The sequence below is a fragment of the Symphalangus syndactylus genome, chromosome 20, assembly GCF_028878055.3.
Source record: "Symphalangus syndactylus isolate Jambi chromosome 20, NHGRI_mSymSyn1-v2.1_pri, whole genome shotgun sequence".
NCBI classification, from domain to species: Eukaryota; Metazoa; Chordata; class Mammalia; order Primates; family Hylobatidae; genus Symphalangus; species Symphalangus syndactylus.
Genome location: NC_072442.2, coordinates 68792501 through 68819078, shown reverse-complemented (window position 1 = coordinate 68819078; position 26578 = coordinate 68792501). Strand labels below are relative to the sequence as shown.

Here is a 26578-nt window from a genome sequence, read left to right as displayed (position 1 = left end):
GGCCGCACCGGACTGCAAATGTCATTATCTGTTATTTACCACAACAGAGGACGAGAGGCTGCTCAAAATTATGGCGCCTGGCAACAGCCGCTAAGTGGATTTGCCAATGATGCTTCTTCCTGCTGCCAGAGCTCTCCCAAGGCTACAGTGACCAGACCCAGGGAAGACAGCCACTGAGCCTAGGTGGCAGGTGTCCTGGGGGAGAAGGAGTCCCTGCAGGACAGCCCTGACCAGTGTCCCAGGTACCCAGCCAAGGCCTGCAGAAGCTCTTACCCACTCTAGCAGCAGCTGGCCCAGCCAAGGCCTACAGAAGCTCTTACCCACTCTAGCAGTGGCTGGCCCAGCCTAGAACTGCAGAAGCTCTTACCCACTCTAGCAGGGGCTGGCCTCACAGTGAGGCTGGGCCATGACTCCCCCGCGTACCCAACTATTGTCCAGCCAATTCAAGGGTGGGACAGACCAGGGCAAGGCCTCAGGCCCACTCTGTAGGGGGCACTGCCTCAGGGGGGCCCAGGGCTGGGTGCTACCTCTCACTCTGGATGCTCCGCCATAGGGGCTGCAATCCCTTCCCCAGCATCGGGGGTGCGTAGCCGTCATCGGCCACCTCATTTGCAAGTGGGACTAGGCATCACCTTCGCTTGGGAGTCTCCTGCTCGTCTTTAGATCTCTTTGCATCTTCAAAGGTGTATAGGCAACAGGGTCTCACGCTGTCAACCAGGCTAGAGTGCAGTGGTGGGACCACAGCTCGCTGTAGCTTTAACCTCCCAGGCCCAAGCAATCCTCCCACCCCAGCCTCCCCAGTAGTTGAGATTATGGGTGCGCACCACCATGTCTGGCTAATTTTTGTATTTTTTTGTAGAGATGGGGTTTTGCCACGTTGCCCAGGCTGGTCTCGAACTCCTGGGCTCAAGTGATCCTCCTGCCTTGGCCTCCCACGTAGCTGGGACTACAGGGGCACCACCAGGCCCAGCTAACTTTTTTCATTTTTTGTTAAAACAGGGTCTCGCGGCCGGGCGCAGTGGCTCAAGCCTGTAATCCCAGCACTTTGGGGGGCCGAGGTGGGTGGATCATGAGGTCAGGAGATCGAGACCATCCTGGCCAACAGTGAAACCCCGTCTCTACTAAAAATACAAAAAAATTAGCAGGGCGTGGTGGCGGGCGCCTGTAGTCCCAGCTACTTGGGAGGCTGAGGCAGGAGAATGGCGTGAACCCGGGAGGCGGAGCTTGCAGTGAGCCGAGATGGTGCCACTGCACTCCAGCCTGGGCAACAGAGCGAGACTCTGACTCAAAAAAAAAAAAAAAACAGGGTCTCGCTTTGTTGCCCAGGCTGGTCTCAAACTCCTGGCTTCCAGTGATCCTCCTACCTCGGCCCCCCATAGTGCTGGAATTACAGGTGTGAGCCACCGCGCCAGCCTGTAGGCAAAGTCCTGAGCCGAGCTGTAGGAGTAATTGCAAGGCACTGGCTGTGTCACCGAGAGGGAGTCATCCCTCTGAGCGTCAGTGTTTCCATCTGGAAGATGAGTACAAACACTGCCTTGCCTTTTGCCTGCCCATCTCCTGGGGGCCATGAGGGACACATGACATCATAGAAATGTCAGCACCCCCCACCCTGACTTCCTCCCGCTCAGAGGGCACAGACTCACTACGGCCTGAGCCAAAGCGAACTGGGCGGCAAACCTGCCACAGCTGTAAAATAACCACCAATCGAGCTGTGTCCCAGAGGCAAGAGCTTCGGCTCCCAGCCCAGCTGCTGCCACTGTGGCATCTACAGACAGCGAGGCTACAAGGCCTGGACTCAGCCCAAGCTGCCTGGGAGGAAACCGCAGCAGGCCAGAGAGATTCTCTCGTCCAGCCTTTGCCTATCACTGGAAGGCCAGAGAGGGGAACAGATTTTCATCTGAGGTCACGCAGGAGGTTCTGAGCACAGCTGTCTCCCGACTCTCGCAGGTCTGGGTGTAGCAGGCCAGACAGGTACACAGAGGCTCAGATGTGTTTTACCTGTGAATTTAGGCAGTGTGGCCTCACCCCGCCCCACCCACTACGTCTGTCCTTCGATTTACAAAAGGTCCAAGGAGCCGTTGCAGGGAATGAACTTGAGCCACGCCTTCAGCTGGATTTCAGACGTGGGCAGTTGTGTCTGTGTGCGGTGTGGGCAGCAGAGAGGAAGCTATCAGAGCGGCACTGCAGAGAGGGCCATGGCCCCAGGAGAGATTCGGATCCCAGGACGAGGCTAAGCTCAATGGGAAACAGGATGGGAGGCGCCTGCCATCGAGGGAGGGTGGATCCAGGCCCGGCCCTCCCGGCTGCCACCCACTCACCCCAGGCCTGCCCAGCAGGTGTGTGAGCCGCCTGGAAAAGGGCGGCTACAGAGAAGGGTGAAAAAGCCCCGAATACAACACAGCTCCTAAAACTGGAATTCGATTTATATGTATAGTCGTGGGACAATGTTTCTGATATCTTATTAAGTGGAAAAAGAAGATTAAAAAAGGGAATTCCAGAACAAGCAATGTCTTTTGGTCTCATGAAGAGTGTACATATGCATCCACCCCGCAAACATTTGTGTGCGTGTGAGGAGACAGAGGTGGGAGAAGGACAAACACCCAGACCGCTAAGTTCAGGGGTGGGAGCTTAACATTCCACACACACCCCTGTGGTGTTTGACTTATTTTTTAGGGTTGGATTATCCTTGATACGTAATGTCTACGACGCATCCAAGTCAGAAAATAAACTCGGCAGTTCTCTATAGGATTCTGGGTGGAGATAAAATCTGAGGCTTATAAAGTTAAGAACAACTTAACTTTATCATTAAGGTTGGCAGCTCATGCCTGTACCCTAGAAGCTGGGGAGGCTGAGCAGGAGGGTCGCCTGAGGGGTTTGAGGCAGCCTGGGCAACATAACAAGACCCAGTCTCCACAAAAAAAAAGAAATCAGCCAGGAGTGGTGGTGCACACCCGTAGTCCCAGTGGCTCGGGAGGCTGAGGTGGGAGGATCACTCGAGCCCAGAAGGTTGAGGCTGCCGTGAGCTAGGATCACACCACTGCACTCCAGCCTGGGCAGAAGAGCGAGACCCTGTCTCAAAACAACAAAAACGAAAAAAAAAAAAAAAAAAGATTTAACAACTTAGCAACGAATTAGATCACCCAGCAGTTATAAGAGGTGGAGGGGCAGGGAGGAAGGCTGTATTGACGTTTTAATAATTACTGAGCAGTGACCATGTTTCAGGAAAGAGGTGGAGGGGGAGGGGGGAAGGCTGTATTGACGTTTTAATAATTATTGAGCAGTGACCATGTTTCAGGAAAGAGGTGGAGGGGGAGGGGGGAAGGCTGTATTGAGGTTTTAATAATTACTGAGCAGTGACCATGTTTCAGGAAAGAGGTGGAGGGGAGGGGGGAAGGCTGTATTGAGGTTTTAATAATTATTGAGCAGTGACCATGTTTCAGGAAAGAGGTGGAGGGGGAGGGGGGAAGGCTGTATTGAGGTTTTAATAATTATTGAGCAGTGACCATGTTTCAGGCACCGTTTTAAGAGCTTACCACATACTTGCCTCATTGCAATCCTTACAACCACCCCCGAGATAGGTACTATTATTATTCCCGACTTCCATAAGGCAGACAGAGGCGAGAGGATGAGTCCAGGCGGGGTGAACGCAGGGAGCCAGAGTCCAGCGTTCTAAACCTCTGCACGGTACTGTAAGTTACTTTTTAAATTCCGGGAAAAGAAAACTAGTAAGACCAAGAGAAGCTAGCTCGTTAAATTCTGTAATCTGCTGAGGCTCAAACAACTAAGGCTGGTACCCCAGGCCAACAGCATAACCAGAGGGGAAGGAAGTCAGGCCCCTTCTCACTCTGAGCAGCTGGGTGCCCGGGCGGGGCTCACGGGCTGGGGCGGGTGGGCACACTGTAAAGGGCCAGAAAGTACACATTTTAGGCTGTCACAACGATTCAACCCAGCCAGGGCAGGGCCGAACCGGCCGGAGGCCACGGCAGAACCAGTGAGCAAGGCTGGGCTCCTGTAAACCCTGAGGGACGCTGAGATTTACATTCACTGAATTTTCATGCCACAGGATATTATTCTTCTTTTGTTCCCTCCATCCCCCGAGCCATTTACAAACGTAAAACCAACCTAGCTCAAGGGGGTACGGAAACAGGGGCCGGCCCCTGGTCCAGTGCCAGGAGCTCCTGGGGCCTGAGTGCCAGAGAGGAACAGGGCGAGAGGGGAACAGGGCGAGAGGGGAACAGGGCGGGAGGGGAACAGGGCGGGAGGGGAACAGGGCGAGAGGGGAACAGGGCGGGAGAGGGGAACAGGGTGAGAGGGGAACAGGGCGAGAGGGGAACAGGGCGGGAGAGGGGAACAGGGCGAGAGGGGAACAGGGCGGGAGGGGAACAGGGCGGGAGAGGGGAACAGGGCGGGAGAGGGGAACAGGGCGGGAGAGGGGAACAGGGCGAGAGGGGAACAGGGCGGGAGGGGAACAGGGCGGGAGAGGGGAACAGGGCGGGAGAGGGGAACAGGGCGGGAGAGGGGAACAGGGCGGGAGAGGGGAACAGGGCGGGAGAGGGGAACAGGGCCGGAGAGGGGAACAGGGCGAGAGGGGAACAGGGCGGGAGAGGGGAACAGGGCGGGAGAGGGGAACAGGGCGAGAGGGGAACAGGGCGAGAGGGGAACAGGGCGAGAGGGGAACAGGGTCATCAGGGTGCTTGGGGTTGGCTCTGGGGCGCCTGCACCAGGCACACAGCCCAGGAGGTGGCAGGAGTCATCAGTTCTGGAAACAGCCAGAGGTACAGCCTCGTGTCTAGGCACCGGCCGAGTTGGGGCTCAGGGTCAAAGCCAAGCTGAGGCAACGTCGAGATGGAGCATAATAGCCCTCAGCCTGCGCCCGCCACACTGCGGAGGCCCCACCGGAACAATCCGGGAGGGTGGGGTGGTGCCTGCCTCGCAGCTGAGGGGGCCGGGTAGGGAAGGGCTACTCCACCCTGGAGGCCCAGCTCACACCAACCTCGTAGCCCCTGATGTCCCACCGGGCAGCTTCACAAGGTTACAGGTGGGTTCCTTCTCCACTGGATCCCTCCCACAACGGGTGACCTGACCACACACACGGCAGGTGCCCAGCAGTGGTCCCAGCCCCAACGTCTCAACAGCAGGACACCCGTGTGGAGATACTAGGTCACAGGAATGTCTCCACGCAGACATTCAGGCAGGTTCCAGGGAAGAAAACAGCTGCCCGGCCACTCTCCCACCACGCCCCACACCTGGTGAGCTCCTCTCCTCAGCCTGGGCCCACGTTCTCTCCCAGGTTACTCACATCACTCAGTCACCCCCAGGACATCCGCCTCTGAGCTGCCAGCCTCCCTCCCCAGCCCCTTTCTTCCTTCCCCGCCTCCCTCCCTCCTTTCTTTTTTTTGAAACAGGTCACCCAGGCTGGAGTTCAGTGGCACAATCTTGACTCACTGCAGCCTCCGCCTCTGGGGCTCAAGGCTTCCAGGCTCAAGCAACCCTCAGCCTCAGCCTCCCAAGTAGTTGGAAATGTAACTGGGCACCACCATGCCCAGCTATTTTTTTTTTTCTTGGTAGAGATGAGGTCTCACTACATTACCCAGGCTGGTCTCAGACTCCTGGTCTCAAGCAGTCTTCTCACCTTGGCCTCCCAAAGTGCTGGGATTACAGGTGTGAGCCACGGCGACCAACTTCCCCGGCCCCTTTCTGACCCACAGCCTGGGATCCAGCCTGGACTACCTGGAACACATACACAGCCCCCCCGGAACCCCAGCCCCACCACCAACATGCCCCACGAGCCCCTTCCCCACATCTGCTCCCACCCCAGACCAGCCCTCCACGCAGGCTCCGTGCACACGCACAGCCTGGCCGGTAAGGCCATCAGACCCAGCACTGGCCCGCCGTGGGACCTGGCAAGGGACTAACCTCCACCTCGCCTCCATTTCTTCACCTGCAGCGTGGAGACCGTGACCTCCCAGGGTGGCTTTGCTGATCAGGTGGGTGTGGGCTTGGTACCCCTAGAGTGAGCTCTCCACGGCTGGCAGCTTTATCGTGGCTAACTCCCGTCTTCAGAGCCTCCATCTTGGCTGCTCCTGCCTTAATTCAGGCCTTCGTTATGGCAAATTGGATAATTAGTATCCATGAATTCTCTACATCTGGAGTTAACCTCCCCACGGGCCCGTGAGACTGTCATTTCCCTGCTTAGTGCCCTTCGATGGCTCTGCTGCCCACAGGACACAAGCCCAGCCGCTGCGCCCGGCACACAGAGCCCTCCCGACCCTCACGTCTCTCTCCTTCCCTCCCTCCCCATCTGCTTCTTACCCCTCACGGCCTCTTTTCCTGTTCCCTCTGCCCTCCTCTTCTTCCCTTTTCCTCTCTTCTTCTCCTTCTCACGCCCCAGCATAACCAGACTCCCAGCTGTGCCCGATGCCCCCACACTTCCTGGGCACCTGCCTCTGCAGACCTGTGTCTGCTCCTGAAGTGCCCTCTCCTGGCACCTGGTCACCCACCCTCCAGGCCCGGCTGCCACATCCACTCCACTCTGCAGCCCGGGGGCCTCCCCCACCTCTCCAGGTACCGCAGCTCACCCACGGCAGGTCCTCCCCACGGCAGGTCCATCCCCACGGCGGGTCCATCCCCACGGCGGGTCCATCCCCACGGCGGGTCCATCCCCACGGCGGGTCCTCCCCACAGCGGGTCCTCCCCAAGGCAGGTCCTCCCACGGCGGGTCCTCCCCACGGCGGGTCCTCCCCACGGCAGATCCATCCCCATGGCAGATCCATCCCCACGGCAGGTCCATCCCCACGGCGGGTCCATCCCCACGGCGGGTCCTCCCCACGGCGGGTCCTCCCCACGGCGGGTCCTCCCCACGGCAGGTCCATCCCCACAGCAGGTCCATCCCCACGGCAGGTCCTCCCCACGGCGGGTCCATCCCCCGGCAGGTCTGCCCCGCGCTCATCCCTGCCTTCTACTTCTACAGCACTTCTCACACTGCACTGCACTAGCTGACACCAACTATGAGCTCCTGGAGGGCAGGGGCCGGCATCTCCACCTCCTCAGGCCTGGGGCCTGGCACGAAGGTGAGCTGAGTGCACACAGGAACTGACCAGGGGGCAGGTCACGCGAAGCTCCATCCAGAAAGCTCTGGGCCTTGCCAGGGATCCGTGTGGTACCCCAAGCCCACCCTGGGTCCCTGCAGCCCCTTGGCTGCCTTTGTGCTGAAGACCCTGAGCTGAAGGTCAGCAGTGTGCCGGGGTGAAAGGAAGGGGCTCAGCACTGCACAAAGTAGTTGCTCTTTCTTTCTTCGGAAGAAGAAAAGCCACACGCAGGCCTCAGGACAGCAAGAGAAAAGGAGGCCTCAATAGAGATGTTCCTCTCGTCAGACTCCGGGCAAGGCAGGTGTTCCAAGACGCCGTGCGGTGTCCGGCCAATGCTCCGATCCCAGCAACTGGAGCCAAGTCCATTCCTGCCAAACAGCCTCGGAGATGCAAGAGCAGCCGGAGTAGGCCCCTGGGGGCAGAAGAATTAAGTGACTTTTTCCGGGAATTTAGGAAGCTTCAGTCGCTGAATGAAAAAATCCATCTTTGTAATGAGGCACAAACACACGTCTTCCACGTCTGAATTAGGTTGAGAGGAGAAAGGACATCGTGAGGCCAATTTGCAGGCGACTGAGATGAAATGGCTCAGGGAGGCTGCTGCTTCTATAGCTCCACTGCTGGACGGGCTCTGAGGATTGGAAAGGGAGCAGGGGACGGGGCCGTGGAGGACTTTCACCACAATCCATTTGGGAGGGAGGCTCTGCAAAAAACTGACTTCTAGGCCTTATGCTTGTGGGGATGTGAAATGGTGCAGCTGCCACGGAAAGCAGGGTGGAGGCTCCTCAAACAAGTAAATACAGAACTGCCGTATGATTCAGCAGTTCCACTGCTGGGTATAGACCCAAGAGAATCGAAGGCAGGGCCGCAGAGAGGTGTGCACTCTCATGCTCACTGCAGCATTATTCACAATAGCTGAAACATGGAAGCAACTCACATGTCCATCACAGGTGAGTGGATACACAAAGTCGGGTATGCACATACAATGAAATGTTCCCCAGCCTTAAAAAGGGTGGAAATTCCTACACATGCTACGTCGTGGATGAACCTTGAAAGCATTATGCAAAGGGGACCTGGTTAAACTGCAGCTTCTAGTTTGGGAGGGCTGTGGGGGCCTGAGATTCGGCATTTGTAATAAACATCCAGGTGAGGTCCTCGGCCCACACTTTGAGTAGCAGAGACCCCATCAGCACCTGAACTCTCTCCTAGCCCTAATGCCTCCACATCCAGGAGGAGCTCTCTGTAAAGTGGATGGGGCCAGGACCCCCACAGCTTCCCAAGGCAGAAGGAGAATACTTCTCAGAGGTTAGTAGACTCTCTCTAGGCAGCTGCTGCAGGCAGGTCACAAATCACCACCATCCGTAAGAGTGGAGGGCTGGCTGCTGGAAATAAAACAATGATGGAGGCTGGGTGTGGCGGCTCACACCTGTAATCCCAGCACTTTGAGAGGCCGAGGCAGGAGGATCATTTGAGCCAGGAGTTTCAGACCAGCCTGGGCAACATAGCAGACCCTGTCTCTGCAAAAAACAAAAAATTATCCAGGCGAGGCAGTGCATGACTGTAGTCCTAGCTACTAGGGAGGCTGAGGTGGGAGGATCGACTGAGCCCAGGAGTTTGAGGCTGCAGTGAGCCATGTTTGCCACTGCACTCCAGCCTGGGAGGCAGAGCTAGACCTTATCTCTTAAAAAAGGAGCACACTGATGGAGAGGGTCGGGCTCTGCAGGCAGAAGAGCAACAAGGACACTCCTGCTCCTTCCATGGCTTCCTGGCCTCGACTCCCAGATACTGAACAGAGAGGGAAGCAGAAGCCTTAGGAAAATGGCATGTCCCCTGCCCTGCCCCAGGCTCCTGCCAGCCCCCCTGCCGGGGGTCCAGGATATGGCATGTCCCCTGCCCTGCCCCAGGCTCCTGCCAGCCCCCCTGCCGGGGGTCCAGGATATGGCATGTCCCCTGCCCTGCCCCAGGCTCCTGCCAGCCCCCCTGCTGGGGGTCCGGGATGACTCTCAGCAGGACACATCCCCTCCTCGGTGCAAAGTGGGCTCAAGCCAGGTTGGGGGAAAGGCCAGGTTCTGGCCCAGCCCCTTCCCTCCATGCTGGGCTGGGTGATACCTGCCCCCAACCTAAGCTGGACCTCCTCTAAGGGACTTGGGCAAAATATAAGACTGCCCAGTCTTCCTTCATTAAGACTCAGGTCATCGTTTCACAGGCAGGCCCCCCTGCACCCACACTGTGGGACACCTTTGGCTGAGACCAGAAAAAAAAAAACGATTGCTTCCCTCAAATGGTGACAATGCATCCCAGGCTCAGGCGGGCTCTGCTGTGGCCCTGCCCAGCCTCCCCATCGCTGGTTGGACTCTCAATGAGACTCAAAGCTGGCTGACTCAGATCCCAAGCAATTAGGAGCACCAGGCCTCTCTAATTAACCAGCCAGCCCCTCTCCCTTCCCACCACGGCCCTCAGATAATGAGGGCAGGCAGCCGAGGCAAGCAGGCCCAATTACGGAGGGGACGCAGCTCCGAGGACCGGCATCTCGGCTTCCACCCGCAAGCTCATTAGCTTGTGGTGCTGAACGCTGCCAGGGCTCTTGCTGGGGACGCCTCTGTGTGCCCAGGACCACCTGAGGCTCTGTCCTCCCCAACCATGCCTGGGCCTGGATGCTTCCCACGGCGGGGATCTCCCCAGCATCCCTTCCCCAGCCTGCCCGAGCCCACACGCCTCCCAGGGCCCCGGGCTGCAGCCGTCCGCAGAAGGTGAGGAGGCAGAATGCAGAGATGGAGACAAACAGGGAGGTGGCCCAGAAACCGGCGGTCCCAGAGTGGAGGGCCCGGTTCCTCACACTGTGTTCGGCAGCCCCCAGGGCTGCCGCCTGAACCCCAACCCCAGCTGTAATTAAGTACCCTTAATGGTTTCACACCTCCCTCCCGAGCACTGGGGTCCGCATGGTTCCTGACACCAGTCGGTGTGCGACCAATACTTGTGGGATAAGGGATGGCTTCGTCTCTCCTCCCAGACATGACACAGCCCTGCAGGGGCAAGGGCTTCGCAGGGGCTATGTCTGGGCCACCCGGATTCTCCAGCGACTCGGGTTCTAGGCCACCACCTCCAACAGCAGGGCCCCCGGGGGGGGGCAGTGCCTCTAGGATCATCTCCCTGGAGTCCCAGGCCCTCTGCACCTGCCCATTCACTGCTCAAATGCAGCTCGTCCCCCGAAGGACTCCCCTGCACCTGCCCATTCACTGATCAAATGCAGCTCATCCCAGAAAGACTCCACCCTCTTACAAGTCCCCTACAGCTCAGCGTCCCAAAGATCTCAGCTCTGCCCTGTGTTTTCAGGTCCCCAGGATCTCAGCCTTGGAGGCAGCTGGAGCGTGCCCCGTCCCTCCTCCATGTCGAATCTGCCAATGCATCCTGCGTTCCTTTTTCCTCCAGCACACACCTCTGTGCTCCCCAGGCATCATCCTCACAGCTGGGCGCTTGCCCAGCCCGTTTCCAGCTTCCAGCCTCAGCCTATGTGGTCTTCCCCTCCCTGGATGCCCTTCCCTCTGCCCTCAGCCTTGCAGAAACCTGCCCAGCCTCCAGGGGCCCACTCCTCCAGGCAGCCCTCCTGGCTGCTCTGAGTCCTGGGAACCCCAGTCCCAACCACGGTGCACGTCACACTAGAGAATACTGTCCGCCCATCTTGACCGTCAGGACATGAGGGAAGCGACCATTCTGAACAGCTCTCTTTTTGGATCCCTCTAACCCAGGATTGGCACACAATGGGCGAAGCGATTGAGAGAGACATTTATACAAGTAACTGGTACAAACACTGAGGGGTTTCCTTGCCGGCTCAGGACATCCAGTGCTGCAGAGCTACAAAGGCTTCCAGACGCTTTTACGTAAATTACAGAAAATATGGGACTAGCTGTGGGAGCTCCAACTTTAAGAAAACAAGAATTCCAACGAGGAGAATGTGGGTGCTATGGACTGAACTGTGTCCCCTCAAAATTCCTATATTGAAGCCCTGACCTCCAGAGTGACTGTATTTAGAGAGAGGGTCTTTAGGAGGTAATTAAGGAGAAATGAGGGTGCAAGAGTTAGGCCCTAACCCGACAGGACTAGTGTCTTTATAAGAAAAGGAAGAGGCCAGATGCTGTGGCTCATGTCTGTAATCCCAGCGCTTTGGGAAGTGGAGGTGGGAGGATTGCTTGAGGGCTAGTTTGAGACCAGCCTGGGCAACAAAGCGATACCGTCTCTACAAAAAATTAAAAATTAGACAGGCGTGGTGGCGCACATCTGTAGTCTCAGCTACCCGGGAAGCTGGGGCGGGAAGATTGCTGGACCCCAGGAGTTGGTGGCTGCAGTGAGCAATGATCATGCCACTGCCCTCCAGCCTGGGTGACAGAGTGAGATCCTGTCAAAAAAACAGAAAAGCAAGAGGAGGAGGAGAGACTAGAGCCCTCTCCTCCTGCCACACGAGGACACACGGAGAAGGCAGCTGTCTGCAAGCCGTGAAGAGGGCCCTCACCAGGCACAGAATCAGCCAGCACCTTGATCTCAGAATTTCCTGCCTCCAAACTGAAAAATAAATGTCTACTGCTGAAGGCGCCCAGTCTGTGGCATTTTGTTACGGCGGCCTGAGCTGACTGTGACACGGGGAGTCACTCGGCCTCTTCTGAAATGTCTGGGGATCTGCTCCATCCTTGGTAACACGTGTGCGGCCTCAGCAAGCGGGACCCTGAAGCGGATTCATAACAATCACAGGCATCCTTTACCGCATGCTGCCAACGGGCCAGGCAGTCCGCTAAGGGCTTCTCCTGCGCTAATGCGTCCATCAATGATGACGGAAGCTTAATGACCCCATTTCACAGATGAAAGAACAGAGGCCCACAGAGGTTAAGTGACGTGTATGAGACCACGCCACCATGGCCAAGCTGGGACCTCAACCCAAGTCTGTCTGGTCCTGCGGCTCCGTGCACAACCACCTCACAATCCTGCAGCCAGGGAGGAGGCTGGCCCTGCCGGGTGCTTGCAGGGACACAGAGGCACTCCTGAAAGGACAGATGAGTCCCTCCCATCTGGGCAGGAGCCCCCAGCACCGCGTGACGTCTGTGTGGGGTCAGTCCTCACTGGCAAGTCCAGGAGCACCGGCTGCCCGCTTGCTGCTCAGGGTGGACCCAGCGACCTCTCATCCCAGCCCCCTGAATTCTAGGGCTGTCTCCTTCCTAGAACCCTCCTTCACCCCCTCTAATTCCTCCCCATCTGCTTAGAATACGCTGAAGAGGCTGACGCTCTGTCTTAGCAAATGGCCTCAATTCCTACGTTGCCTGTCCCCAGCCCTGTCACCTCCCAGTGACGGCCGCCACCACCTCACTTGTCTCCAGCACTAGGTTCATCTCTTAAAAACACAGATCAGATCACACCCCTGCTTAAAACACGCCACCGGCATCCCGATAAACTTAGGTGAAATCTCAGCTTCTGACCTTGACTGGCGGGGCTCTGCGATGGGCCACCCCGCTGCTCTCTCTGCCCCAGATGCCACCATGTACCCCTTGAACATGCAAAGCTGGTTCCTGCCTCAGGGCCTTCAGGACTGTTCCCGGGGAAGCTTGCCGTTCCCTCTGCCAGCAACACTTTTCCACTCAGATCTTCCCAGGGCCAGCTCTCGCTTGTGTTTGGGCCTGAGCTCAGAGAGGCCCCCTAAGCCTCTCCCTCGGTGCTCTGCGTTAATTCAAGAGTCCTCGGTATACCTAGTCTTGCGTCATGTTTATTCAACTGTCCTCTCTATGCCCCGACCCTGGAAAATCATCTCCACAACAGGGTGGACTGTGTCCGTCTCCACGGCGTCGGCCGCATCCGAACAGGGCTTGCACACAATGGGCTGTTATTTACAGAATGAATGAATATGAATGAACGAATGACACCACCTTCTCCAAGAAGGAAGAGTGAACTCTCCAAAGCCCGCAAATGCCCACCATCCAGCTGTGTTCCCCTGATACCCTCCCCTCCCACCTCAATCCTGGAACAAGCCCCTCAGAAGCTCAAAGGCTCCCCGGCCTCATCACCCAAGCCAGGACCGAGTTCTCAGCCTGCTGAACACCGTGAGCCATTCGCAATGGAAACACCCGGACCAGCCAGAGCTCCAGAGTATCGTGGGGACCCACATCCAGCTGAGGTCCTTCCCCAGGACGGCCACTGTTGCCTAAGACATGGCTCCAAGGAGCATTGTACTAACCGGTGCACAGCCAGACCAGCAGCAGCCTGTGTGACACAGGCCCTGGACTGTCCCAGGGGAAGTAGGCCAGGCTCTGTACCCTTCATGGTCCCCTATAGCTGGAATATTTACCACAGGCAGGCTCTGTGACTCTCCATGGTCCCCTATAGCTGGAATATTAACAGCAGCTGTGGAGTTGAAAGACAGAAGGAGGAAACAGGCTGCCAGGTCCCGTTCTCCGAGGCAGGAGTCACTGCCTCAGTCCTGCAAGTTGGCCATTCCCAAGTCTCTGTGCCCCACCTCCACTGACCTGCAGTCCCTGCGCCCCGACCTCCACTGACCTGCAGTCCCTGCGCCCCGACCTCCACTGACATGTAGTCCCCGTGCCCCCACCTCCACTGACCTGCAGTCCCTGCGCCCCGACCTCCACTGACCTGTAGTCCCCGTGCCCCCACCTCCACTGACCTGTAGTCCCTGCGCCCCACCTCCACTGACGTGTAATCCCTGCGCCCCACCTCCACTGACCTGCAGTCCCTGAGCCCCGACCTCCACTGACCTGCAGTCCCTTTACCCCCACCTCCACTGACCTGTAGTCCAGGGCCTTGGCAGGCCCAAAGGAGGAGCCAGTACACAGCCTGACACCCAGGCCCCCATCTCCCCTCCAGTATTTCTGGGCCAGTTAATCCACCTTCCTCAGCCCAGTTTACCACATATGACAAAAGCAGGAAAAAAAAATGAGATAGCTGAAATCCTGGCTTTCCTCCTTATTAATTGGCAGATTAACCTCACTGCACCTTTGGTTTTCTCATCCAGCTTTTGAATGCCCCTAAAAATGCCCTCAAGGTTGCCAATGGCCTCCATGTTCCACGTCCACATTTATTTCTTTTAACTTCTCCATCTTTCCCGGTCCTCTCAACACTTCCCACCCCTCCCCATCCTCCATCCTCCATCTTCCACTCTGTTATTTCTTCCCAGGGTTACTTCCTGACATCATCTTGTTTATTTGATCATTACTTGTTTTTTAGTTCCCTTGTCCAATATCATCCCAAGAAAATTCCTTCTCTGTCTTCTTCAGTATAATAACTCCAGTCTTAAAACCATGACTAGCAGCCGGGTACGGTGGCTCACGCCTGTAATCCCAGCACTTTGGGAGGCCGAGGTGGGCAGATCACCTGAGGTCAGGAGTTCAAGACCAGCCTGGCCAACATGGTGAAACCCTGTCTCTACTGAAATACAAAAATTAGCTAGGCATGGTGGCACACACTTGTAATCCCAGCTACTCGGGAGGCTGAGGCAGGAGGATCGCTTGAACCTGGAGGCAGAGGTTGCAGTGAGCCGAGATTGCACCATTTGTACTCCAGCCTGGGTGACAGAGCGAGACTCCGCCTCTGGGGGGGGGGGGTGGAACATGACTAGCACGTGGAAGTTACTTGAGGGTGGGTTCCAGCAAAACTAAGGTGAAAACAAAAAAAAGGGAAGACATGATCTCTTGAGATCAGTGTTTCTCACCTAGGAGGGCAGCAAAGGGAATTATAATAGCTGTGCAGCTACCAGCCTAGGAGGAGCAGGAGTAAGAATCTAGAAGGGTTTATGCCAGGAAAAAAAAATAGCCTCCATATGATAGTAAAATTAAGATGCTAACAATGTTGAGGATTAGAAGGCACATTATTCCCTCAGCAATAAGGAAAAGAAAGGCAAGTCAAAACTCCAGAAAAAACTAAAAGTTATATTTAAAAAGTCCTAGACTCAATACGAAACAATTTAATACGTGGCACAATTTAGTATAAGGAGAAAATCAATTTGATCTCCCTGCAAAGATCATTCTTCTTCGAGTAATCAGGGATCAAGAGAAGCAGATCAATGGAACAGAAAGTGTAATCCCAGCATACTGCTTGGCCTTGAGGAAAATAGGATTTATCTAATAACAACTAAAAACATTTTTTTCTTATTGCCTTAATATATTCTGGAGATGATAACATTTATTGAGTGCCTATGTGCCAGGCAAGGTTTTAAGAGTTTTGCATTTAAGAATATTTAATCCTTGGCCAGGCACGTTGGCTCACGCCTATAATCCCAGCACTTTGGGAGGCCGAGGTGGGCAGATCATGAGGTCAGGAGATCGAGACCACCGTGAAACCCCGTCTCTACTAAAAATACAAAAAATTCGCTGGGCGTGGTGGCGGGCACCTGTAGTCCCAACTACTGGGAAGGCTGAGGCAGGAGAATGGCGTGAACCCGGGAGGCGGAGCTTGCAGTGAGCCGAGATCGCGCCACTGCACTCCAGCCTGGGCAACAGAGTGAGACTCTGTCTCAAAAAAAAAAGAATATTTAATCCTCATATCATGGTGAGGTACATGGTATCATGACCATATTTTACAGATTGAGGAACATCAGGTGTGAGATATTAAACAAGTTTTCTGAGGTCATAGCAGAAGAGCTAGATTCACACCCTGACTTCTAACACCAGCTCTGGGTCTCATGGCTGGGGTGTGAATCTACCAGAAGGGCCAGAAGATACATCCCAGCTGAGACCCAGAGCTGGCCCTAGACGCCAGGCCATTTGATTTTTAAGTCTTAGTGTTTCTTGCCAAGAGGCAGAGGATACCACATGCCCAATGCAGACATACACACTCCTGGGAGACAGGATGCAAAGCCACAGAGCAGCAGGGCTGGTCCAGGTTGGGAAGCCAGAATGGCAGGGCCAGAGCAGGGTCTTACCTTCCTGCAGTCTTTGCAGAACACCGATGAGCTGCCCAGGAAGCCCAGCACCTCCCCGCAGAGCAGACACTGGGACAGGCCGTTCCCCATCACGTTCCGCCTCATGGTCTCCAGCCGCTCCACCAGCCGCCTGCAGCACAGGACACAGAGTCAGAGGGAATGTGCTTCCTGCATGGGCACAGCTGCACCGAGGCCCAAAACCGTACCATGCCACATGTGCTGTCCCCTCACCTGGGATATTGTTCCTTGCCCCACCCTTCCCCTGGATAACAGCAGATCCTTCATTCACTCACCAACTATTCATTGAGCACCTATGATTCATCAGACACTGGGAATACTGTAGTAAACAAGCCAGAGACAGACATGGTCCCTGTTCTCATGGAACTTACCTTCAATAAGGAAGAAAATTCATAAGCAAGAAAACAAGCAAACTGGTTTCAGATAGAGAGCAGCGCTATGAAATGGAAATAGTGGGGGGAGGGAGGGCGAGGGAGGGGGAGGGAGGGCGAGGGAGGGGGAGGGAGATTGAGGGGAGGGAGGGGGAGGGAGACTGGGGGAGGGAGGGGGAGGGAGACTGAGGGGAGGGAGGGGGAGGGAGATTGAGGGGAGGGAGGGGGAGGGAGATTGAGGGGAGGGAGGGGGAGGGAGACTGAGGGGAGGGAGGGGGAGGGAGGGGGAGGGAGACTGAGGGGAGGGAGGGGGAGGGAGACTGAGGGGAGGGAGGGGGAGGGAGGGGGAGGGAGACTGAGGGGAGGGAGGGGGAGGGAGACTGAGGGGAGGGAGGGGGAGGGAGGGGGAGGGAGACTGAGGGGAGGGAGGGGGAGGGAGACTGAGGGGAGGGAGGAGGAGGGAGATTGAGGGGAGGGAGGGGGAGGGAGACTGGGGGGAGGGAGGGGGAGGGAGACTGAGGGGAGGGAGGGGGAGGGAGACTGAGGGGAGGGAGGGGGAGGGAGACTGGGGGGAGGGAGGGGGAGGGAGGGGGAGGGAGGGGGAGGGAGACTGAGGGGAGGGAGGGGGAGGGAGACTGAGGGGAGGGAGGGGGAGGGAGGGGGAGGGAGATTGAGGGGAGGGAGGGGGAGGGAGACTGGGGGGAGGGAGGGGGAGGGAGGGGGAGGGAGATTGAGGGGAGGGAGGGGGAGGGAGACTGGGGGGAGGGAGGGGGAGGGAGACTGAGGGGAGGGAGGGGGAGGGAGGAGGAGGGAGATTGAGGGGAGGGAGGGGGAGGGAGATTGAGGGGAGGGAGGGGGGAGGGAGACTGAGGGGAGGGAGGGGGAGGGAGACTGAGGGGAGGGAGGGGGAGGGAGACTGAGGGGAGGGAGGGGGAGGGAGACTGAGGGGAGGGAGGGGGAGGGAGATTGAGGGGAGGGAGGGGGAGGGAGATTGAGGGGAGGGAGGGGGAGGGAGGGGGAGGGAGACTGAGGGGAGGGAGGGGGAGGGAGGGGGAGGGAGATTGAGGGGAGGGAGGGGGAGGGAGACTGGGGGGAGGGAGGGGGAGGGAGGGGGAGGGAGATTGAGGGGAGGGAGGGGGAGGGAGACTGGGGGGAGGGAGGGGGAGGGAGACTGAGGGGAGGGAGGGGGAGGGAGGAGGAGGGAGATTGAGGGGAGGGAGGGGGAGGGAGACTGGGGGGAGGGAGGGGGAGGGAGGGGGAGATTGAGGGGAGGGAGGGGAGGGAGGGGGAGGGAGATTGAGGGGAGGGAGGGGGAGGGAGATTGAGGGGAGGGAGGGGGAGGGAGATTGAGGGGAGGGAGGGGGAGGGAGACTGGGGGGAGGGAGATTGAGGGGAGGGAGGGGAGGGAGGGGGAGGGAGATTGAGGGGAGGGAGGGGGAGGGAGATTGAGGGGAGGGAGGGGGAGGGAGACTGGGGGGAGGGAGACTGGGGGGAGGGAGGGGGAGGGAGGGGGAGGGAGATTGAGGGGAGGGAGGGGGAGGGAGACTGAGGGGAGGGAGGGGGAGGGAGATTGAGGGGAGGGAGGGGGAGGGAGATTGAGGGGAGGGAGGGGGAGGGAGACTGAGGGGAGGGAGGGGGAGGGAGATTGAGGGGAGGGAGGGGGAGTGAGGGGGAGGGAGACTGAGGGGAGGGAGGGGGAGGGAGATTGAGGGGAGGGAGGGGGAGGGAGGGGGAGGGAGGGGGAGGGAGACTGAGGGGAGGGAGGGGGAGGGAGATTGAGGGGAGGGAGGGGGAGTGAGGGGGAGGGAGACTGAGGGGAGGGAGGGGAGGGAGATTGAGGGGAGGGAGGGGGAGGGAGATTGAAGGGAGGGAGGGGGAGGGAGGGGGAGGCAGATTGAGGGGAGGAGGGGGAGGTAGGGGGAGGGAGGGCGAGGGACATTGAGGGACAGCGGCATGTTCCATGGGGACCAGCGAAGGCTCTCGGAGAACACTTGGACTCGCAGCTGAAGAATGAGCCATGCCATCAGGCCTGTTTTTCCCACCATAAAGATAAGAAGGCTGGGCAGGGTGGCTCATGTCCGAAATCCCAGCCCTTGGTGAGGCTGAGGCAGGCAGATCACTTGAGCCCAGGAGTTCGAGACCAGCCTGGGTAACAGGCTGGTATTTTTTTGTGAGACCCCATCTCTACAAAAAAATAAATAAAAAATAGCTGGGTGTGGTGCACGGTCCTAGCTACTTAAGGCTGAGGTGGGGAGATCGCTTGAGCCCAGGAAGTTGAGGCTGCAGTGATCTGTGATTGCACCACTGCACTCCAATCTACACGACAGAGTGAGACCTTGTCTCAAAAAAAAAAAAAAAAAGAAAAGAAAGATAAAAGATACGTAGGAGGCCAGAATGAAATCAATTCCTGCCCAGTGCATTTGTGTCTTCCTACTTGTGCTTTTCTGTGTTTTTCAGATTTTCTAGGAAGTATGAATTGCTTTCGTAATTAAACCCAGGACACGATGAACGTGCGGGAAGAGTGAGCTGTGGTGGGCGCTGGAGTCGGAGGCCAGGAGAGGCAGGTAGAGCTAGCCGGGAGCGGCTCCTGCTGGAGCGTTTGAGGGGTGACCTGTGGCTCAGCCTCCACCTGAACCCCTCCCTTGGCTGAACCACAGCTGACCTGCAGGTGTGCACAGCCCAGCAGCCCCTGGGAGCTTCACCAGGCTCATTCATGCCCTCAGCCTGGGACGCACACCTCCGCTAGCAGCTTGCAGCCCCGTCTCATAGAGCGGGCTGGATTACACTCCCGGTGTTCAGGCAGAGCACCCTTCAGCAAGGGCTGGAGTCAGTGACCTCCTGACCCACTCCCAGAGGTGAAAAGCAGCACCAGGACCCGGAGTGCCGACCTCCCAGTCCCCTGCGCTTGTGCCAAAGCCCTTGGTGTCCTCCCACTGAGCTGGCTCCAGCCCCGCCTCACCCGATTCTCTGCTGCTCCAGGACGTCCAGCCGCTCGGCCCTCTGGATGACCTGCAGGATGGCCTCCACCTCTGCAGGGCTGAGGTGCTGGTTCCTCCTCTGCTTCTCCGTCTGGTAGGTGTGCACGGACCAGCCCGTCTGCAGCCTCGAGAGGGAATAACCCAGACGGCGTTGAGGCCTCCCCGGTGCAAACTCCGGCAGCCCCTACCACATCCACCAAGGCCCCCCGCCTCCCCCCCAGAACAGTCAGTGGACGGCCCAGGTGCCGTGTGCCGGGGGGAGGAGGGCACCTGACATCGATGGGCTGCAACCTCCAGGAAGAACCTGCACGTCTGGGAGCCCCACCTGTCCTTCCCCCCACGTTCCCCACACGGCGCCCTCGTCTCTCAGCTCACCAGCGGCTCCCTTGTGTTCTAGGCTTCGTGCAGTCCCCAGGCCTTGGCTCATGCTGCACCCTTCACCTGGGGCACCTGTCTCTCTCCCTAAACCCTCTGTCCACCTCTCACTCCTATTCTTTCTATCTATCTATCTCTCTATCTATCTATCTATCTATCAATCTATCTATCTATCTATCTATCTCTCTATCTATCCATCCATCCATCCATCTATCTAATCTATCTATCTATCTATCTATCTATCTATCTATCTATCTATCTATCCATCCATCTAATCTATCTATCTATCTATCTATCTATCTATCTATCTATCTATCCATCCATCCATCTATCTAATCTATCTATCTATCTATCTATCCATCTATCTATCTATCTATCCATCTATCTCTCTATCTATCCATCCATCCATCTATCTAATCTATCTATCTATCTCTCTATCTATCTATCTATCTATCCATCTATCTATGTATCTATCCATCTATCTTTCTATATCTATTTTGAGACAGAGTCTCGGTCTGTCGCCCAGGCTGGAGTGCAATGGCATGATCTCAGCTCACTGTAACATCCGCCTCCCAGGTACAAGCGATTCTCCTGCCTCAGCTCCCCAAGCAGCTGGGATCATAGGCATGTGCCACTACGCCTGGCTAATTTTTTATATTTTTAGTAGAGACAGGGTTTCACTATGTGGCCAGGCTGGTCTCGAATGCCTGACCTCATGATCCACCCACCTCAGCCTCCCAAAGTACTTGGATTACAGGTGTGCACCACCATGCCCGGCTAATTTTTGTATTTTTAGGAGAGATGGGGTTTCACCGGGTTGTCCAGGCTGGTCACGAACTCCTGGCCTCAGGTGATCCGCCCACCTCGGCCTCCCAAAGTGCTGGGATTACAGGCGTGAGCCACTGCGACCGGCCTATTCTTTTTAAAGGCTTCTTTACACATGACCTTCACCTGGAGGCTTTTCCTTGATCCCCTCCGAAACAGGTAAAGAATCCACTCTCAGAGTTCCTGGAAGGCCTGGGTGTACGTCCTTCACTGGGCTGATACATTATTACGAGACAACATGAAACCCTCCATCTCCCCTCCGGAACGTGAGTCTCTGGAGGACCAGGCCCTGCCCCAGCCCCTGCCTACCTCTCCATCTTCCTTCCACACTGTCCACCCTTCACACTTTGCACTCACAACGCACTGACCTCCGGCCAGGACCTTCACACGCCCTGTTCCTTCTACCTCAGGGCCTTTGCACATGCCGTTCCTTCTGCCTGGAAGTGCTTCCCTCCTACTCCCATCTAACACTGATCCATCTTCTGGGTCTCAGTGTAGGCAGCACACTCTCAGGGAAGCCCCTCCTGATCCCCAGAGTAAGTTACACCTTCACCCACGTCCCCACTGCCTGTTATCACCATCAAAGCAAGTTACCTGGGTAACTATTCAAATAATGCTCACCTCTGCCCACCTGTGCTTTAAGAGACCGTGTTGGTCCTGTTCACTGCTGTGCAGCCAGTGCCTGGCACATAGTAGGAGGTTAGAAAACATCTGGTGGCAGCTGGAGGACTGAGGGGGGCCCCGAGCTGCAGTCCAGACATCCCTGAGGGTCCCGTGGGATACAGCTCCCGGCCCTGCAGCTGGAGATATTAGTACGTGTCTCCTTTCCAGAGACTGTGCCAGGCACTACAAGGCAGTGCACCCCAGGGGAGGGGATAAAAGCATTCTCTTCTAAAGGGCCTACGACAGCATTTGGCTGCTGCTGAGCGACAGACAAGGTCAGGGAGAGCTGAAGGGAACCCTGGAGGGTCAAGAGTCCCGCTGGGCCCCGTCGAGAGCACGGCAGCAGAGCTCTCCTTGGAAACTCCTACCCCGCCAGGGAGGACACTTCATCTGTGGGCATCAGAGGACAGAGAGGGAGAGGGACCGACCTCACCCACTGCGGGGGCCACATGAAGGAGCCAAGCCCTCCTGGCGAAGGGGACAAGTTAACTGTGGTGCAGATTCCTGCAAATCACACATGACTCCACTCTTCTGGGGCATTTCCAATTAATCTTTCCACCCCCTTTTGATGTTTCAGCTCTGTCCCCTGCAGGCTCATAACATCTAATTGCAAATTTTTTGAATTTGGTCCCATTTGGGACATGCTGGCTCCCATAATTGGCATGGGTTGAAGGATGAAGGGGCCCTTTTGGAGTCCCTTAAGACAGGGAGCCTTTGATCTCTGGATGCCCAGTCATAGCCAAGTGCTTGGCACTGTCAGACGGGGGAACAAAGGTCTGTTGCAATGGAAGAGGAGCTGCCCCTCAGGCTGAAGCACAACCAGCCCCAAGCTGTCCCAGGGCCTTCTCTGTGCTCTCCTGAGAATCTCGCTAGTTCCTTCCTTCCAGTTTCTTCCCTTGGGGGTCCTGGCTTTCTTTTTTCTTGTCGCCTAGGCTGGAGTGCAATGGCACGATCTTAGCTCACTGCAGCCTCTGCCTCCCTGGTTTAAGCAATTCTCCTGCCTCCTGAGTAGCTGGGATTACAGGTGCCCACTACCACAATGGGCTAATTTTTGTATTTTTAGTAGAGACGGGGGTTTTACCATGTTGGCCAGGCTGGTCTCGAACTCCTAACCTCAAGTGATCCACCTGCCTTGGTCTCCCAAAATGCTGGGATTACAGGCGTGAGCCACTGCGCCTGGCCCTGGTTTTCCTGCTATCCCTCAGCCTAGTGACCTCTCAGCCATGAATCTTGCTAAAGACAGGAGAGGAGCAGGGAGGCAGAAGGAAGGGAAGGCCTGGGGGGCCCCCGAGGTACTCACTTGGCTCGAAGGGCAAGCTGCCGGTCATTGGGGCAAACCCACTGATCATTCCCGCTGCCGAAGATGGTGTCAGCCATGGCTGGGCGCACCCGGCTGGGGGTGGGGAGTCACATCTGAGATGAAGGAGGGAAGAAGAAAGAGTGTGCATCATTGGCTGGGGTACAGATGGCAGACAGGGTCTCTGTGCCCTCAGGCCCCTCCACCCCATCTGCATGCACTGTCCCCACCGATGCCTGGAACCTCACTGTGGGAACCATCTCTCCAGCAAAACACTCTTCCCTCAAGGCTCCTCTTCAGAAGGCTCATGATTCTAGGAGGGTGACCAGGTGGATCGTGTGGCCGAGTGACGAGAGTGAACATGACTGGCAGGGCATCGAAGGGTTAGAGTCAGAAAGGAGAGAGCAGGCACACCCTTAGCAGTTTTCAACTCAGCCCTGGAGGCCATCTGCTCCCTGCCCCCTCCCAGTACAGCAGGGGCCAGCAGGAGGGGCTGGGCCAGCAGGTGATGGCCAGACAGCCTGGGAAACCCTACTCCTCTCCCAAACCCAGGGACCTGGCTCTCCTTCCCGACAGATTCGCCAACAGATTCACACCGATGATCACAATGCCCTCGAGGGCAGGCGAGAGGGCAGGGGGTGGCAGCTACAGCCAGGACCGCCACGCAGCACCATGCCAAGGGGTGCCGTCCATACACACCGCCACGAGCATGGCACCGGGGGATCCCGCAGGGAGGCGACCCTGCTCCAGGACCCCCAATGGCTTCACCTGTGCACTGTCGAGTGTGGCCGGCTTTCTCCTTGCCTCCAAGGACAGGATTGTCTTTGGTGGTCTATTATGAAGATGCCACACGTGCATTCTGAAGGGAGCGTGGGATGAGGCTGAGGGTATCTCAAGCCCAGAGCAAGGCTGAGGGGTTCTCCTGAGCCATCCACACGCTCCTGGTCTAATCCCAGCCAGGCCAGTGGTTCTCAAACCCAGGACCCCTTTACATTCTCAAAAAAGATCCAGGTTCGAAATCCGTTTGACACTTCCTCAAAATGTTGAACATGGACTTACCATATGAGCCAGAAACTCTACTCCTAGTTACACACCCAAGAGTACCAAAGACATGTGTCCTCACCAAAACCTGTACACAAACGTTCTTAGCAGCACTATTCATAACAGCCAAAAAGTAGAAGCAACCAAAATATCCATCAACGGATGAATGAGGAAAATGTGCTATATCCATACAATATTCTTTACAATGATTATTATTTACACTGGATTATTATTTACAATGGATTATTATTTGGCCATAAAAAGGAATGAAGTGCTAATACCAGCTAAAACATGGATGAATCTTTAAAACATCCTAAGAAAAGCCAGTCATAAAAGATCACGTCTTGTATGATTCCATTTATATGATGTGTCCAGAATAAGCAAATCTAGAGAGATGGAAGGTGATGAGTGGTTGTCAGCGGTTGCGGGAAGAGGGGAACAGACTCCCACTGGGTTCAGGACTTCTTTTTGGGGTGATAAAAATGTTCTGTAATTAGACAGTGGTGATGGTTACACATTTTGTGAATACGCTAAAACCACTGAATCGCACCCTTTAAAAGTGTGAATCTTATGGTATGTGAATTACAACTTCAGCACGAATACAGACCATGAAAAAAATGAATTATAAATCATTCACAGGCCAGACGTAGTGGCTCAGGCCTGTAATCCCAGCACTTTGGGAGGCTGGAGTAGGCAGGTCACTTGAGCCCAGGAGTTCAAGATCAGCCTGGGCAACAAGGTGAAACCCTGTCTCAACAAAAAGAACAAAAATTAGCTGGGCGTGGTGCACACCTGTGGTCCCAGCTACTCCGGAAGCTGAGCTGGAGATCCTCTGAGCCCAGGAGGTCGAGACTGCCGTGAGCCATGACTGCGCCACTGCACTCCAGCCTGGGTGACAGAGCAAGACTGTCTCAAAAAACAACAACAAAATGCCATAAAAAATTCTTGAGGCCAGATGTAGTGGCTCAGGCCTGTAATCCCAGCACTTTGGGAGGCCAAGGCGGGAGGATTGGTTGAGGTCAGGAGATCAAGACCAGCCTGGCCAATGTGGTGAAACCCCGCCTCTACTAAAAATACAAAAAAATTAGCCGGGCATGGTGGCGCACGCCTGTAATCCCAGCTACTCAGGAGGCTGAGGCAGGAGAATTGCTTGAACCCAGGAGGCGGAGGTTGCAGTGAGACAAGATCACGCCATTGCAGTCCAGCCTGGGCAACAAGAGCAAAACTCCGTCTCAAAAAACAAACAAACAAACAAACAAACAAAAAAATATATATATATATATATTCTTGAGAACTCCAAAATACCGGGGCTATGACCATTGATAGTTACCGTACTAGAAATTAAAACCGAGAAAATCTTTAAAATGCTGTTAATTCATTAAAAATAATAAACCCGTTAGATGTTCACATAATTTACATATTTTATGAAAAACTGCACTTAAAAAGCAATTATACAAATGAGATTGTTTTACATTTTTACAACTCTTCTTAATGTTTGGCTTCACAAAAAACAGCTGGACCTTCATATCTGATTCTTCCTTCACGCATTTGTGACAGGTTGTTTCGCTGAAGTCCTTGAAGGACACCCAGACCCTCACAAATACGTATGACGGCTGAGAAGAGGAGGACTTTTTTTACTTTCCAGAAATTGTAAATATTTTTCTTTGATATTGCACCCAAACTCAACAGATGTTAATTTTTTAAAGATTAGTTCAAATGTGGCATCTGAAACCACATCAGTGAACTTCTCCTTTTCTGTACATTTGTGAGAGGATAAACCCAGAGTCCCATTACTATTCTTATGAAAACACTTCTGACCCTGTGGGTCTCCGGGAGGGTGTTGGGGGACCCCCAGAGAGGCATGGGCCAGCTTGGAGAACTGCTTTTCTAGGCCAGTGCCACCCATTTCCATGATGACCAGCAGGGGCCACATGCAGACCGCCTCCACCTGACCACACAGGGTCCAGGCCACGACCTTAACCACACTGGTCCCTCTACCCCACGGACACCTCCAGGCACCTGCTCTTCCAGATCAGACCTGACCCTCCCCAGTGGGCTGCCTCAGCAAAGAGACCTGGGCAGCCCCAGACCCCAAACAGCCAAGGGTGGAAACCCCATGGCCAGGCCCAGATCGCCTGGGACCTCCTCAGATGTAGGTTCAATCTTCTCCCAGACGAGGCTAACGGACAAGCAAGGAAAGACAGAGTCAAAAATGACACCGTCCTCAAACAACTTTAACTCAGCGCCCCATCCCAGCCTTTCGAGCACTATGGTTTGCGTTGCTTTTCAAAAACTTCAGTTGTCTTGTGCAGTCACACTGCTCCACGTGGGTGTGCAAAGCGTTATTCTGTTCAAAGTAAACATTAAAATATACTACAGGCCACACGTGGTGGCTCACGCCTGTAATCTCAGCACTTTGGGAGACTCAGGCAGGCAGGTCACTTGAGCTCAGGAGTTTGAGACCAGCCTGGGCAACACGGAGAAACCCCATCTCCAATAAAAATACAAAAATTAGCCAGGCGTGATGGCACGCACCTGTAATACCAGCTATTCGGGAAGCTGAGGCAGGAGAATCGCTTGAACTTGGGAGGTGGAGGTTGCAGTGAGCTGAGATCGCGCCACTGCACTCCAGCCTGGGTGACAGAGCAAGACTCTATCTCAAAAAAAAAGAAAAAAAAAGATCTGTGAAATTCTGGCTTTTATGTAAACTTACTGGAAGTCCAGGAAAAAGTCAACTGTCTTCCTGAGCCTCAGTTTCCCCATCAGTACCCAACAGAGCTGTGAGACAGGCCGGAGCAACCGCCTCGTGCAATTTCAATGCCTGATTTGGACCCTGCTGAGTCACATGAGGGAGGCAAGGGAGGCAGGCAGCGGGCAGGGAGGCTGCTGGCTGCTCCCACGTGGGAGGTGGGAACTGAGCCCCTCCCCAGCCCAGTCCACAGGACAGAGAAGACGAGGCCACAAGAACTGCGTCCTCCATGTCCCCACCCTTCTCACTGCTGTAGCTTCAGGGC

At 55.8% G+C, this 26578-nt stretch overlaps 1 protein-coding gene across 7 annotated transcripts in view; it reads right to left on the bottom strand.

Annotated features, from left to right (window-relative positions):
* The window catches only part of RPH3AL (rabphilin 3A like (without C2 domains)), a 198393-nt gene that overhangs the window by 78395 nt on the left and 93420 nt on the right, over positions 1-26578 (bottom strand). For all 7 annotated transcript variants that reach the window (XM_063629755.1, XM_063629757.1, XM_063629756.1 and 4 more), the window contains 3 exons: positions 22527-22639; positions 19345-19488; positions 15997-16126 (listed from right to left, as the gene is read on the bottom strand). In XM_063629755.1, coding sequence (XP_063485825.1) covers positions 15997-16126; positions 19345-19488; positions 22527-22603 — 351 coding nt within the window. In that variant the 5' untranslated portion in view covers positions 22604-22639. The remainder of the gene's footprint in view (positions 1-15996; positions 16127-19344; positions 19489-22526; positions 22640-26578) is intronic.